The sequence below is a fragment of the Trichechus manatus genome, unplaced genomic scaffold, assembly GCF_000243295.1.
Source record: "Trichechus manatus latirostris isolate Lorelei unplaced genomic scaffold, TriManLat1.0 scaffold00210, whole genome shotgun sequence".
Lineage (NCBI taxonomy): Eukaryota > Metazoa > Chordata > Mammalia > Sirenia > Trichechidae > Trichechus > Trichechus manatus.
Window position 1 is genome coordinate 2,347,166 of NW_004444146.1, and position 16,608 is coordinate 2,363,773.

Below are 16,608 nucleotides of genomic sequence, written 5' to 3' on the forward strand. Positions count from 1 at the left end.
ACGCAGCTTTCAACACTGAGTCCATAATTAACATTACTCTTCTGAATTCCTTAAACACGACAAACCTGGTGGCAACTGAGGTGTAACTGGATTCAAGACACCAGGTAGTCAAAGTTAGGGCTCCTGTGGCGCAGTGGTTAAGAGCTATGGCTGGTAACGGCAAAGTCAGCAGTTTGAATCCACCAGCTGCTCCTTGGAAACCCTATGGGGCCGTTCTACTTTGTCCTATAGCGCCGCTATGAGTCGGAATCGACTCCATGCAATGCGTTTGGTTTTCTTGGTTTTATACGAACTAGCCCTTGAAAATGAAAAGGCAAAAGGATGCGTTTTCCTGCTCAGGTCTCGCAGCAACCGGCTGTCCAAATAAATTGGGACAAATCTCCTGCAGAAGGACCTCCACTAAGAAAAGTAAGCGTTCTGTCCTATTGTCAGAAGAAACAGAGAAGCAGAACGCAGAAGGCAGATTCCGAAAGGAAGCGCAATCTCAGGAAGAGAGCGGTTCCAAGTCTAACACATTCTAGACAGAGGCAGATGGGAGAGACGTTAAGAAGAGGGGCAAGGTGTGGGCATCGAGAAGGGCAGAGAACGGAAAGAGAGGACTGGCGTCTCGAGCAAGGCCGGGTGACACGGCAGAGTGTGTTCACCGGGCGAAGACTCGGAATTCTGGCCGCGGGGAGCCGGGGCCGTGCGGAGGGGAGCAGTGCGCATGCGCGCGGCCGCCGCGGGGTGAGCTGTGTAGGCACCCCGCAGCGGAGCAGGCGCTGTGCAGCGGTCGGGGCCCGCTGCTCGGCCTCACCGAACACCGAGCTCTGGCGTTACCTGCCCCGGTGACGCGGGTCCGCCTTTCGCCCCTGTCCTCCCCTGCCGCCACAGGCCGCGGCGTTCACTAAGACCCGCGGAGGCCGGGACAGCCCACGGGCAACGCGCGGGGCTGCAGGGCCGCCGCCGCGATTGGCCGCCCGGGCGCCCGCTCCCATAATGCAGCGCATGGCGCGTCATTGAAGAGAGACCATGATGGCGGCGGCGCTGGGGCCCCCAGAAGTGATCGCTCAGCTGGAGAACGCAGCCAAAGTTCTGATGGTGAGGACTTCGCGCCCCCGGTCCCGGGACCCTCTGGCCTCCGGCCAACTCTGCTGTACCAGTTCTTGCCTCCCGTTGGGCTGGCGACCGGGAAGGGCCTCCAGAGAGCTCTGGAAGTGGAGGAGGAGGTAGCGGTGGCGTGGCGCAGGATTCTCCATCCTACTTCTTTCCTCCTGCTTTCGGCCTCTCTTTCCTGGGGCTGTTCTCCTTCCTCTAGCTGCCCAGCACTCTAGCCAGGCATCGGGAGTTTGGTGGAGTAGGAAGGAGGATTTTCTGTGCCACGTCTTCACCCTACACCTTGCCCCGCAGACTGGGTTGCAGATGAAGACGTGGATAGGGAGGTCGGGGTTTGCCTCCTCAGGGTTTGGGTCGGGGAAATTTGTGGAGCTATGTGCGCACCGCTGGGGAGTTGGTGCCGGGAGGAAAGGGATGGCACAGTCTGGTTGCTGTTAGTAGCCCTTCTTTTCGTGCATTCGAGTCCCCAAGACCTTTCCCTGAAATGCAGCTACCTCTGGGGTAACCGCAGCCGGCAGCACGTGGATGGGCCAGCAGGTGGGAGTGAGGGGCACCTTTGGGACCAAGGTCAGTGGGGCAAAACCTGGTCTAGTACTGAGCTTCCTGTGGGTCGCGCGTCAAGGAGAGTCGACCCTACGGTACTCGTTGACTTCATTCTTACACTATACAGTAAGTAGCTTGATGAGTGGGTTATTTACCCAGGGAGTTTGAGAAGGCCGAGTCAAAGGATAAAAGTACTCCACGCAGGTAGTAGAAGTAAGGTAAACTACATTCAGTTACTCAGTAAACTACGTATTTGTATTTGCTGGTTCAGTTTTGTTTTTTGTAAATTATGACTTTCCTGTTTCTACATTAGTTTTGGAAGTTAGAGGCTGGCTTATTTACTTACTTGAATTAATTCTTTCTAAGAATTAATGCAGCCAGCTTTTGTTGACTTTTTGGACCGTTTTTCTTTTCCTTTTGGTTTGGTGTTTGGGTTATGTGTCCGAGCTTCGTATTTAAAAATATTTCAACTAATTCTAGCATACTTTGTAGTTCCATTTATCAAGTTTTGTTTTCATACTCAACACCAAATATTTTGTTGTTAGATGCCGTCGAGGTGGTTCCGACTCATAGAGACTCTATAGGACAGAGTGGAACTGCTTCATAGGATTTCCAAGGAGCGGCTGGTGGGTTTGAACTGCTGACCTTTTGGTTAGCAGCCGAGCCCTTAAGCACTGCGCCACCAGGGCTCCACCACATATTTTAGCACATGAAATTGAGAAGTCTAAAAATTACTTCTTCATCATGAGTAAAATTAAGTGTATAGTTTTGTTTGTCACAAACTGAATAGATAGCATTTTCAGACTCTTGCAGCTAAGTCCAGAAAAAACTAACTACTTATTCCTTTTAATACAAAGTTCTTAAAATTCCTAACATGCAGAGTTACCTGAAATTCCTGAAGTTTTTCATTGGACTGTAGAAGGAGCATGTGACCCAGAAAACACTGCTTTAGTTCTTACATTGATATGATAAAATTAATATCCTTCCCCATTGGTAAATTAGTATTTGTGCTTGCCAGTACTGTCTCTCTTCCCTGGCAAAGCTAGTTTTATCACCTATCAGGGGTAGCTGAGAAAAACAGTTGTAATATTGTATAATAATAATACTGTTTATTGAGTATATACTACATGCCAGATACTGGACTTGATGCTTTACATACTTACTAATCCTTGGAACAGCCTTAAGAGGTTGAAAGACAGAGTTTAAGTGGCCTAGGCTATATAATTACTAAGTGACTGAATTAGGTCTGACTCCAAAACTGGGTTTCTTTCCCCTTTACTTCACTACCTCTGATATGCTGTATAGATACCCATTTACATGCTTTCTATCTTTCCAGAGGAAAAGAGTATTGAAAAGGAAACGTAGGAATAGAAATTTACTATTTGAAAATTTTATTTATTCACGGCAACGAGTTTGGTTTTGTTTTTACTCAAAAAAGTGTACCTGATGGTAAGACTAGCAGTTTTATATTATTTCTCAGTATGAAAGCTGCATTTCATTTATTATTATTAATAGTATTAAAACAAAAAAAACAAACTCTTTGCTGTCGAGTCGATTCCGACTCATATAGTATTAGTTAACATTGAGTGCTTGCTGTATGCCAGGCACTATGCCAAACAGTTTTCGTATGTTACCTTATTTAATCCTCAGTAACTATGAGGTAGGTATTACTTTTCATTTTATAGACTAAAGAACTTAAATATGTGGGTGCTAAGTAGTTTACCCAAATTTACATGGAGAGTGGCAGAGTGAGGACTCAAACTCAGGTTTGTCTGTTACCAGTTACCAGTTCCTAACCTATGGGATGGTGTGACCAGAAAGTGGGTAAATGAATTCATTTGGGCTTAGTTAAAATTGTTAAATCTCCTTCAGTTATTAAGTTTTGGAATATAAAAAAGATGAATGTGTGATTTTACCATTTATTCATATGTGTATCTGAGAAACTCTTATACATAGAGAATTGCTATTTTCTAACTATAAAAATGTGTTTTAAAATTCTAATTAATTAGTGATGACTTTCAAAATTATTTTTGCTTAGTTTTTCCTTTAATAATTCATACATTTCTTTTAGCACAGAATTTTAGTCTGAAGAACAGTTGTAAGAGATCTTTTAGTACAGAGGTCTTAACTTCGGGAGTTCAAGAAGGAAATTGTAAGGAATTCTGTTTGGGTGCAAACATACATTTTTGGTAATAGGGTCTTTAGCTTTTATCAGCTTCTCTCAGGAAATGGCAACCCTGAAAAATAAGAACTTAGTCTAAACATTTTCCCTTTCATTTTACAGCTGGGGAAACTCATGTTCAAAGAGGTAGAAGTGATTTGCCAGGGTAGGTCACAGGGCAAATTAGTGACAAGACTGATTCAGAACCCAGATCACCAGATTCCCATTTGAGAACTCTTGTTTAGTTTTTACTTTTTACTCAACCGTGTTGCTTTTCAAAGTTAACATATTATAGTATTATAAATGTTACATTTCATTGCTTGATGAGAAATTTCTAAATATGTTTTTGGACATTGCAGTTGCCTTACTGCATATTTCTAGATTTCATTCCTGTTTAGGTTATTGGATAAGCTGCAAAATATAGTAGTATACTAGACCTATAGAGTAAAAGAAACATTTATGGATTTTATAGTGCTCAACGTAAAGAATGATTTTCCCCCCAGTGGTAGAGAGACCTGGAGATCTGCTCCCATAAAGAACAGCAACACATGGGATTACGATGAGTCAGAATCAACTCAGCACTCAACAGTAACAACAAATTTTTAACCCTTCCATGGTCTCTGGGACATACATGTCCCAGTTACATTTTCCACCCTTGGAGGTTTATTGGTAGGCATTTGAGCCACTTTAGTATGTTCTGGCATTTTGGTGGATACGGGTGCAGTGGCCTAAACACAAAGTTGGTCTGTGCCACATTTGAGTGTTGAGAGCCATTCATATGAGGGGATGCTTCATGGATGCTTCTCGGAGGAGTGATTGTGTGAAACTTTTGTGTCTTTTGGCTTCTGTATAGCAAGATAAGGCTTGCAAGTATGTTTACTGTTTCCTTTGTGTTATTGGGAAGGTACAGTTACCAGCATTCAAAAATATTCAAGTAAATTAAATTTTTTTTTTTTTTTTGGTGAAAACAGTTTGTGATGCACATCCTGGGCTATGGGACTGCTGTGTCCCACGAGTGTGATGTGTTTCATTGAACATGGGACTGATATAGCCTACTCTAAATCAAACTAATACCAATTACATGCATCAAGTGCAATGTTTATTTAGTATTTTGTGTGTATTTTTGTGTATTTTTCGAAAGTTGAGTAAGACATTTTATAGCTCAAGTGTAACCAGAAAATGTGATGTGCCATGGGACCCATATGACCCATGTGTGATGTGCTTCATGGAACATGGAACTGTTATATCCTGCTTGCAGTTGGTGCCTCATTTTTTCAAATAATAAGAAAGTACCAACAAACAGTGATTGAGCATCCATACCATTAGTGAAAAAACATGGCATCACCAAAAAATTCACCCATGATTAAGAGTATGTTAAATACATATCAGAGTAAGTAAAGCCGACACTTCTGTGCTAACATTCTCTTTAGTGGGAGTCTTACTATGTGAATTTAGGAGGTCACCTAATCGTAGACCTGAAAGTTTGGAATTTTATGTTATTTAAAAATTATAACTGTAGTACCAGAATACATTCTTTTTACAGGAGTACACAAATTTACAGAATAAAAAGTGGGACTTTCCCTCCTCTCCCTTTCCCCACCCCAAACTCAGCTCCTGCTCCCTGAGTAATCCACATTAAGTTTGACTGAATATATTTTGATCTTTTCCCTATGTTTTAAAAATATACATGTATATATAATTTTTCTTTTTTTCTAGTGCAAATGAGATAATATATTTTCTTTGATTAAAAAAAAAAATCTTTGGTATCTTTCTGCACAGTAAGAAGTTAAAGCTGTATGGAAGGGTGAGTAGGGAAAAGTAAAAGTTCCCTAAACCCACATTTCCACTCCTCAGAGATGACAGTTTACAGTTTCTCACATATCCTTATTGAAATTTTCTAAGTATATAAAAACAAACACAATAAAAACTTTTTTAAACATAAATGTGATTATATAATCCATACTCTCCTGTAGTTATCTTTGTTCATCTCACTGTGTATGAATTTTACATTGGTTTGAACCATAAGTCTGAGTGCTTTATTTATTGCCTTGAATTTTCTTGGTTTGGTTACCCTGACTCTCGTAGGTTGGTATGGATTGTCCTTAGTGTGTATGCAGTGATTTTTAGTGAATGTGTGCAATGATAATATAAGAAAGTGCAGAGCACATATGATAACTGATACTTTGTAGGAAAAGAATTTTATGTATTTGTTTTAATACCAGAATGGATTTTAGTAAGTCTGAATCCAGCTTTAATGAAAGGAATTCCTGACTGGTTTTCATAGTTTTAATTGTAGTGAAGTTTGGTTAATATCTTTGAAAGCATCTGCAAAGTTATAGTGCTATACAAAAATTCTTACTATCTTCATTTGATTCTCACTTCAATCCTGTGAAGTAGATAGGATGAAGAGATATTCTTAAACTTTATAAATGAGAAAATCTGAGATTCAGGGATGGTAAATGATTTGCCTGTGGTCGTATAGCTAGTTTGGATCTGAAATTCAAACTCTGGCCATTCATTCATTCTAGAACATTTGTTCAGTATGTATATGTTAGTTATTACTATATGCTGAGGATACAGGAAAAAGACAGGCCTTGTTTTCAAGGAGTGTATAGTGTAGTGGAGCAGAAAGGCAAATAAATGAGCAACTGTGAGGTGATGTTATAATAGAGGTAGGTACTAGTGTTCTCTGAGAGTACAGAGGAGGGGTGTCTATCACAGACTGAGGTGGGGATATAGAAAGAGCTTCTTGGAACAGGTGACTCTTAAGCTGAGTCATGAAGGATAAATTGGAGTTCCCCATTTGGATAAGGGATATCCCCGATAGAGGATTGTATTTGTATGAAGGCCTGAGAGAGCATATAGTGTGTTTGGACATTTATTTAGTAGATATTGACCCTCTCTTATGTGTAAGATACAATGCTTTTTTTTTGTAACCAGTACACGAAGGTTGCTGGGTGGTGTAAATGTTAAATTGCTCGACTACTAGCTGAAAGGTTGGTGGTTCAAACTCACCCAGAGGCACCTATGAAGACAGGCCTGGCAATTTGCTTCTAAAAGGTCACAGTCTTGAAAACCTTACGGAGCAGTTCTGTGCATATACGGAGTCACCATGAGCCTGAAATGACTAGATGGCAACTAACAAGAACAACAACCAAGATGCACATGTCATGAAATTAAGAATTTTGATTAGAGCGTTTACTTTTCTTGTTGGAAAGATGCATTATATGAGTAAGCATTTTTATTTATTACTCTATCTTTTAGTCCCTGCTGTGGAAATAGATACTGGGAAAATGGCACTAACAATTCTTTCCCTCAAGAAACTAATTAATGGGGAATTTATATTTCATATTCAAAATTAAATATATATTTTGCATTTAACTTGTGTCAGACTTATCTAATTGAAACATAGCCAGTGACCCAGGGAAAAAATGTGAAGAGACCTTTGAAATCATTCACAGATGCCTAAAAGGTAGTTGATAAAATTTAACAGCATTTCATCATGAAAAATGTAGTGAACTAGAAATTTGAAAGGAATTCTCAATATAATATAAAACAGTTATTTGAAACCATTATTAAATGGTGATATTCTTAGGAGTAAGATAGGGAGTTTTAATATGACTGTTGTTCATTACCTTCTGGAGGGCCTAGCTGAGGCAGTAAGATAAGTAAAAGGAATAAGGGCATATATTGGAAAGAAAAATAAAAGACATTCAGAAAAACAAAATCCAAGGAAATTAACTAAAAAAAAGGTTTGAACCAATAGTTTGGTATCTTGCCAGATGCAAGATAAATAAACCAATTGCAAGATTCCTTTATACCAACAATGATCAGTTTAAAAATTGAAGGAAAAAAAGGTCTCATTAACCGTAGGAATTGAAACTATAGGGATAAATTATAGGACACTATTTAATAAGAAACATATAACATTTTTATGAAGAAGACTATACATCTTATTTGAAGGATAGAAAAGAAGATGTGAATTAAATGAAGACTGATCCTGGATCCAAGAGTCAATCTAGTTAAGGTGGCAGTTCCTCCTAAATTAATCTAAATTGAATATAATGTCAATGAAAATCCCTCCTCCCACCTCACTCCTTTTTTAAGGTGGGAGAAAAACTTGACTAATTAATTATTAGAAAGTACATCTGGCAGAATAATTGTTTGATAATAACAAAGAACATTTTAAAAAAGAAGAGTGGAGGGTCTGGGGAACTTGATGTCCCAGTTATTAAAATGCATTCAAAAGCTACAGTAATTGAAACATTATAGCACTGGCATGGGAAAAGAATAGAAAGGTGAAACTATTCTTCATAGAAGCAGAACTATCATTAAAATGGTATTTCAAATTGTAAAGGTGTGGGGAAGGAGTCACTGCTAGTGGAAATATAAAGTGCTACACGGTTTTGGTAGATGATTTGGCAGTATGTTAACAAAAGCCTTAAAGATTTACATGTCCTTTGACTTCTAGTCATTTTTTTAGCCTATGGAAATACTTGTACATAGACAGAGGATGTTACTGTCATATACTTGGCTGTAGAAAAGAATTGAAACAATGTAAATGTCTAGAGGTAAGAAATTGATTAAATAAACTATGGTATTTCATATAATAGGGAGCCCTGGTGGCTCAGTGGTTAAAGTGTTCAGCTGCTAACGAGAAGGTTGGCAGCTGTGAGTCAGAATCGACTCATTGGCAGTGGGTTTTTTTTTTTTTTTAAATTCCATATAGTGGAGTCTTCAGAAAAACAAACTATTGCCATGGAGTTGATTCTGACTCATGGCAGTGGCAACCCCATATTTTGCAGAGTAGAACTGCTCTAAAGAGGTTTCTTGGCTATAATCTTTTTTTTTAAAGAAATTTTTTTTTGTACTTTAGATGGAGGTTTACAGAACAAAGCAGCTTCTCATTAAACAGTTAGTACACATATTGTTTTATGACATTGGTTAACAACTCCACAACACATCAACACTCTCCCTTCTTGACCTTGGGTTCCCTATTACCAGCTTTTCTATCCCTTGCCTTCTAGTCCTTGCCCCTGTGCTGGTGTGCTCCCTCAGTCTCACCTTGTTTTATAGGCCTGTCCAGTCTTTGGATGAAGGATGAACCTCAGGAGTGACTTCATTACTGAGCTAAAAGGGTATCCGGGGGTACACTCTCCAGGTTTCTCCAGACTGTCAGGCCAGCAAGTCTGGTCTTTTTTTGTGAGTTAGAATTTTTGTTCTAAATTTCTCTCCAGCTCTGTCCGGGACCCTCTATTGTGATCTCTGTCAGAGCAGTAGCCGGGTGCCATCTAGTTGTACTGGACTCAGTCTGGTGGAGGCCACGGAAGTTGTGGTCCATAAGTCCTTTGGCCCAGTCTTTCCCTTGTGTCTTTAGTTTTCTTCATTCTCTGTTGCTACCAAAAGGGTGAGACCAGTGGAGTATGGCCACTCACAAGCTTTTAAGACCCCAGACGCTACTCACCAAAGTAAAATGTAGAACATTTTCTTTATAAACTATATTATGCCAGTTGAGCTAGATGTTCCCTGAAACCATGGTCCTTACAGCCCTCAGCCCAGCAGTTCGGTCCCTCAGGGAGTTTGAATGTGTCTATGGAGCTTCCATGACCTTGCCTTGTACAAGTCGTGCTGGCTTCCTCAGTATTGTGTACTGTCTTACCCTTCACCAAAGTTACCACTCATCTATTGTTTATTTAGTATTTACCCTCCCACCCCTCCCATCCCTTCTAACCATCAAAGATTGTTGCTTTTTGTATGTAGATCTTTTCATGAGTTTTTATAGTAGTGGCCTCATACAGTATTTGTCCTTTTGTGATTGACTTATTTTCGCTCAGCGTAATGCCCTCCAGATTCATCCATGTTGTGAAATGCTTCACAGATTCATCAGTTCTTTATCGTTGCGTAGTACTCCGTTGCGTATCTATACCATAGTTTGTTTATCCATTCACCTGTTGGTGGGCATTTAGGTTGTTTCTATTTTTTTGCTATTGTGAACAATGCTATAGTGAACATGAGTGTGCTATGTCTATTCGTGTGACAACTCTTATTTCTCTAGGATATATTCCTAGGAGTGGGATTGCTGGATCATGGTATTTCTATTTCTAGCTTTCTAAGGAAGCATCATATCGTTTTCCAAAATGGTTGTTATCATTTTGCATTCTAGTCTTCCCACAGCCTCTCCAACATTTATTATTTTCTGTTTTTTTTTCTTTTTTTTTAAATTTCTTACCAGTAATGCTGAGGTGAGATGGTATCTGGTTGTGGTTTTGATTTGCATTTCTCTAATAGCTAGTGATCGTGGGCATTTCCTCATGTGTCTGTTAGCTGCTTGAATGTCTTTGGTGAAGTGTCTGTTCATTTCCTTTGCCCATTTTTTAATTGGATTATTTGTCTTTTTGTTGTAGAGGTGTTGGATTTTCCTGTAGATTTTAGAGATTAGACCTTTGTTGGATTTGTAATAGCCAAAAAATTTTTCCCAGTCAGTAGGAATTTTTTCCCAGTCAGTAGCGACTTCATAGTAGAAAGACCTGGTGATCTGCTTCCGTAAAGATTGCAGCCAAAAAAACCCTATGGGGCAGTTCTGTTCTGTCACATGGGGTCACTATGAGTTGAAATCGACCTTATGACACCTAAAAAGATCAACAGGGGCTGTCGAAGTTTTGACCTTGCATAATCAGTTGTAGGGTGATTCTTAAAACTGCAGATTGTTGAGCCCTACCTGTAAAGATTCTGATTCATTCTCTTCCCTCATATTTAATGGGTTTCTTCACAGGGTTCTGAAAGCTCAGCATAGTTGTTAGGGCTTGCTTCATATCCTAGCCATATTTCTAATTGAGTTGTTCCTACTTACTGTCTGTGTTCCAGCCAGGGGCAGCTACATGATTTGCAGGGCCTAGTGCAAAATGAAAGTGTGGGGCCTATTTAAAAGTATTTTATAGGCTGTGACAACATTGGGATAAATTTCAGATAAATTATTTCAAAAAATATAAATTTTGGTACATCTAGAGCTGATGATCCTTGCAGAACAATTTTTTTGAAAAAGATTTAACTCTTCATACAAATCAGTTGTATGTAAGTCTGAATTTAATTTTAAATGTAAATTTATACAGTGATATTTAACTGTTTCCTCTAGTATTATAACTTGTAGAGGTCATACAAGAAACTAAAAGTGGCTTCATGATTTGTATATAATTCAAAATGCCTGTTTATGTATTCTGTTGCTGCATCTTCAGTTATAAGAAAAAAGTAACTTTAAACTTGTCTTCCTTGTTAATAATTGGTTCATCTGAAGCGTCATATTAAAATAGCATCTTTTTTGCTGAATGCGATGATCATATACTTAATTTGTTTTTCTAAGCCTGTGAATATTTGCTTTGCAATGTCACAGCAGTTTTCAAAATCAGAGGTTCTAAACTCTTTGAAGAATTCTAATAATTCCCCATATGCTTTATTGCAGTGTCTGTGTGTATGCTTTTGTTCCGTAATTTACTGACACTGTTTACTGCCTGAGTGTGACTGTCCCTGTCCCAGTGCTCAGGCTGGAGAGATAATATTTGTGCACGTGTTTCAGACTCTGGGGATGGACAGGCAAGCCTGCCTCCTGCTGTGGGTCCCAACTTTCCCTACGTGGACCACCTCTGTTCTGCGGCTGCCGAATTTCGGCCCAGGTCCCACCAACCTAGCCACCTTCGCCTGTGGCTCCCTGTACTGTGCATGTGTGCATGCTACTCACACACTGGCTCCATTGTCCCATTGGACTCAGAAAACACACGTTTAAAGATAGAATTATTAAGGATTTCAGGACAGTGATAGCAAAGTGTTAAACCAAGCGTGGGGCTGTTTTGAGAGTAGGGCCTTGTCACAGTGCACAGGTTGCACGTCCATGAAGCTGTCTCTGGTTCCACCACACTGGCTTTTGATCTGCTTCTTCTTTCTAGAACCTTACATGTGTGTATTTCCTTGGCTCAGACTGCCCTTCTCCCACCTTTGCCTAGTTAGCATTGAATTTTTCAGAGCTCTGCTGAGTAATTTACTTTGTCAGATAAACTCGACCACTCTGAACTAGATTATATTCTTATTTTATATGACCATTTGCTTTGTAACATTTGTTACATCTGCAGTTTTAAACTGACTTGTGTGATTATGTTATTGACTGCTCCACTAGATTGTAAGCCCCATGAGGACAGGGTTTCTGTTTGCTTCTGCTCATCATTGGCTCACTGTTGTGTCTCCAGCATCTGGCACATTGTTTGTTACATAGTAGGCATTTGATAGATATTTATAGACTGAAATACATGAATAAACTGCTATGGGGGAAGGCATATATTGTAGAGGTGGGTTCTAGAGACAGATTCCACAGGTTTGAATTGAGGTTTTATTCACTCCTTACTCCTTGAGTGACTTTGATTAAGTTACTACCTTTCCAGCTTTGTATACTACCTCCCCCCACCCCCAATTGCATTTTCTGTGCACATTAACCACACCAGTTTTTTTTCCGTCCTTTCTGTTCCTGTCCTCCATACTGCCACAGGGCCACATGTATGCACTGTTCCCTGTTCCTCTTCACTTTCACCTAATCCTTCAGAACTCAGGTCCATAGTCACTTTGTTAGGGAGGCTTTCCTTAAGTTCACCGAAAAGTGAAATTCTCCAGTCTTTTACTCAGATAATTGATTTAGTGCTTTCCTAGGACCTACCACATTTGGAATCTCACACTTGCGTGATTAATTAATGAATGTTGGTTTCCCTTACTGGACTTCAATATATATGAGTGCAGAGACCTTGTTTGCTTCTCCTTGATGGTGTGGATCAAGCATTAAGCACAGTGCCTGGCACATAGTGTTATTTCAGTGATATTTGTTGAATGAAAAATTAAATGAATAAATGAGGAAGGGAGTAGTGTGAGGTGAGCCTAGAGAAGTAGGCAGGGGCTGGGTCATCTAAGGCCTGAGTTACCGTAATAATTAGCTTGAATCCACCCAGTAATGTGTGACTGGTCAGATTTGTGGTTTAGATGTTTGGCAGCAGTGTGAAAAACCAGATCTCAGGAAGGCAAGATGTGAGGCAGGAAGACCAGTTAGAAGGCTGTTGAAGGTGTTCAACAGAGAGATGATGGAGATTCTGAACAAGGCTTGGGTTGTTGTTGTTGAGTGTCGTCAACTCATTCCAACTCATAGCGACCCCATGTGACAATAGAACTGCCCCAGGGGTTTTCTTGCCTGTAATCTTTATGGAAGCAAGTTGCCAGGTCTTTCTCCCATGGAGCTGCTGGGTGGGTTCAAACTGCCCACCTTTTGGTTAGCAGCCAGGTGCTTAACCTTTGTGCCACCCGGACTCCTAAAGCTTGGATAGAAGGGGATATGTTGGTCTAAAACCTATATTTGTTTTGTTTTTAATGCCAAAAAATGTTCGTGGTAAAGGAGAGTGAATTTTGGGAAACTGAGGAGTGTGCCAAAATAGCTTGTGCAAGCTCAAGATTTCTCTTCTCAACTTTTATTTAAAAAATTTATAGATGAGTGGTTACCAGGAATAGGGGGCAGGGGGAAAGGGGGATTCACTGTCTAGGTAGTAGGCAGTTGTTATTTTTGGTGATGGAGAAGATAGCACTGAATGAGGGTGAAGTGTGCACAGCTTGATGAAAGTAAATGATGTCACTAAAATGTACATAAGGAAAAAGGACTTTTTGGTAATTGCTATGGCATAGGTAATTTTAAAACAATAATAACAGTAACCAAAAAATATATGTGCACGTATGTATGTATATATGTAGACATATATATGTAGGTTATGTGTGAGTATATATGTATACGTGTATATATATGCATGTATGTGACTGTGCACCTATATTCATATGTATAATAAAGCACATGGGGGCACAGTTACGGATACTTCCTAAATATAACCAAACACCTCATGGGATTGTTTGCCTGGATTTGAAAGATTAGGACCATAATCTTATGGGATATCTTGGTCAGTTGGCATAATGTAGTTCATAAAGTTTATGTTCTACATCTTAGTTTGGTGAGTAGTGTCTGAGGTCTTAAAAGCTTGAGAGTGGCCGTCTAAGATACTACTGTTGATCTCTACTCTTCTGGAGCAAAAGAGAAAGAAGGGAACCAAAAACTCAAGGAAGAAACTAGTTTAAAGGACTAATAATCTACACAAACCTCAGCCTCATCTACCCTGAGACCAGAAGAACTAGCTGATGCCCAGCTACCACTACTGACTGTTCTGATCAGGGCCACAATAGATGGACCTTGACAGAATGGGAGAAAAATGTGGAACAGAACCTCAACTTCCTAAAAAAAAAAACAAAAAAAACCAACACTCCCCAGCCCTCCAACCACCCCAACTTACTGGACCAGTTGAGACTGGAGGACACCCTGAGACTATTTCCCTGAGATACTTATCAAACCTGGAACCAAAACTAGCTCCTGAGGTCACCTTTTAGCTAAGTAACAGATTGGCTCACAAAATAAAGAATATCACCTGTGAGTACTGTGCTCCTTTAAAAAATCATCTGTATGTGACCCAACGGTCAACAATTTCTTTAAAACAAAGCTGAGAATGTAAAGGAGCCAGGGAAACTAGATTATTGGAAATGAAACAACTAGAACACAAATATTGACAATGTTCACGCATTGTGAAGAATGTAACCAATGTCTCTGAACTATTTGTGTAGAAATTGTTGAATGGGAGCCTAAACGGCAGTGTAGACCTTCATTGAAATCACAGTAAAATATTATTTAAAAAAATTATTAGGAATTCCATTCTCATCCACCATATATGCATATTTTAATATGAAATTCAATGAATGTTCAGTCTTTGAATATGATTGATAATTTTAGAATGCTGGTCTTTATTTTGAGGCTTGTGGCAGGAGATTAGAGAACTAATTAGAAAACAAAATCAGCAGTTATAGAGTCCTGATCAGGTAAAATCCTAGAAAATTACCCTGGTGCTATATGTGTCAGCACACATGGAGAAATTATTGAAACTTTAGGAATTGAAAGTCATAGCCTTGAAAACCTTAGGGACGACAGTTTGTCTCTGGACACACCGAGGTCGCCATGAGTCGGTTTAATAGCAACTAACAACAACAGTGTAGCAGAGTGTCTGGTGCCAGTCTAGACTCTTCTTAGCACCACCAGTGACTAGCTTTGTGACATTTGGCAAGTCATTTAACCTCTGTGTCTCTGTTTCTCCAGCTCTAAAATAGGAAAATAATAATACGTATCTGAGAGGGTTTATGTGAAGACTAAATGATTTAACGTATATTACGAGGAAAGTGCTTAGTGTAGTGCCTGGCACATAGTGCTATATAAATGTTAGCTGTAATTTTGTTCTTTAATGTATCAAATAACATGGTACCAAAGCACATAAATCAGTGTAATCCTATGTATAGTAAGTACTCAAATATTTTTTGAGTTAATTACATTTCTTCTAGAATAGTGCGGACAGAACTTTCTCTGTTAGAAGTGTTCTGTATCTGCACTCTCTAATATAGTAATCACTAGTGACATGCAACTGTTGAGCACTTGAAATGTGGTAGGGCAGTGGAGCAGCTGAGTTTTTAATTTAAATTTAAATAGTCACATATGGCTAGTGGATACCTTATTGTGCGGTGCAAGTCTAGAGTGCCACTGTCTTTGCATTCATCTTCTTACTCAACACTTAGTACGCATTTTGTGAAATGTCTTCCTTTGTTAATTTTGTCGTCTTTGCCATTATGGGCAGAAAATGAAAAATTCTGAATTTTCAATGGTGTTCAGTGAAACCGAAAAAGACTACAAACATGATGCCTTTAGACACTATTACATCAATATCAAAACCAAACGAGGACAGTGACAGGAAAGAAACTTACAGGCCAGTGTCACTCATAAACAGCTTTATTCTTAGGAACTTTTTGCTACCATTTTAATTGGTGTCCATTTTAAAGTTTGGTATTCTCTTTGCTAATGAATACAAATGCAGTTAAATTTTGTTTGTTGAATTTTTTTGTATCTTGCAGTCTTGTTGAACTATGTTATTCTAATAATTTATCTATAGATTCTTGTGGATTTTCTGCATTAGATAGTTGTAACATCTGCAAATAAGGATAATTTTGTTTCTTTCCTCTTCCTTTCTAATCCTTACACCTTTTACTTCTTTTTTTTATCTTACTGTTAGGACTGCCTAAACAGTGGGGTTTTTTTATTTTTTTTATTTTTATTATTGTGCTTTAAGTGAAAGTTTACAATTCAAGTTAGTCTCTCATACAAAAATTTGTACGTACATTGTTATGCGACCCTTGTTGCTCTCCCTATACTGTGACAGCACCCTCCTTCTTTCCACCCTGATTTCCCGTGTCCATTCAGCCGGCTCCTGACCCTCTCTGCCTTCTCATCTTGCCACTGGACAGGAGCTGCGCATTTAGTCTCATGTACCTACTTGAGCTAAGAAGCACACTCTTTACGAGTGTCATTTTATATCCCATAGTCCAGGCTAATCTTTGTCTGAAGAGTTGGCCTCAGGAATGGTTTTAGTTTTGGGCTGACAGAGAGTCTGGGGGCCATGTTTTCCGGGGTCCCTCCAGTCTCAGTCAAATCATTAAGTCTGGTCTTTTTGCTGGAATTTGAGTTCTATACCCTACTTTTCTCCTGCTCTGTCAGGGACTCTCTGTTTTGTTCCCCGTCAGGGCAGTCATTGGTAGTAGCCGGGCACCATCTAGTTTTTCTGATCTCAGGCTGATGAAGTCTCTGGTTTATGTGGCCCTTTCTGTCTCTTGGGCTAATACTTTCCTTGTGTCTTTGGTGTTCTTCATTCTCCTTT

General features: G+C 39.5%; 1 protein-coding gene across 5 annotated transcripts in view; it reads left to right on the forward strand.

The window, feature by feature from the left end:
* Positions 1–763: 763 nt before the first annotated feature.
* XPO4 (exportin 4) overlaps positions 764–16,608 on the forward strand; it is a 160,510-nt gene continuing 144,665 nt past the window's right edge. Inside the window, exon 1 of one of the 5 annotated variants that reach the window (XM_023742451.1) lies at positions 764–1,080. In XM_023742451.1, the coding sequence (XP_023598219.1) occupies positions 1,012–1,080 (69 nt within the window). In that variant the 5' untranslated portion in view covers positions 764–1,011. Of the gene's footprint in view, positions 1,081–1,160; positions 1,765–16,608 lie in introns of those variants that run through there. The other 4 variants (XM_023742452.1, XM_023742449.1, XM_023742448.1 and 1 more) reach the window with 4 other exon arrangements.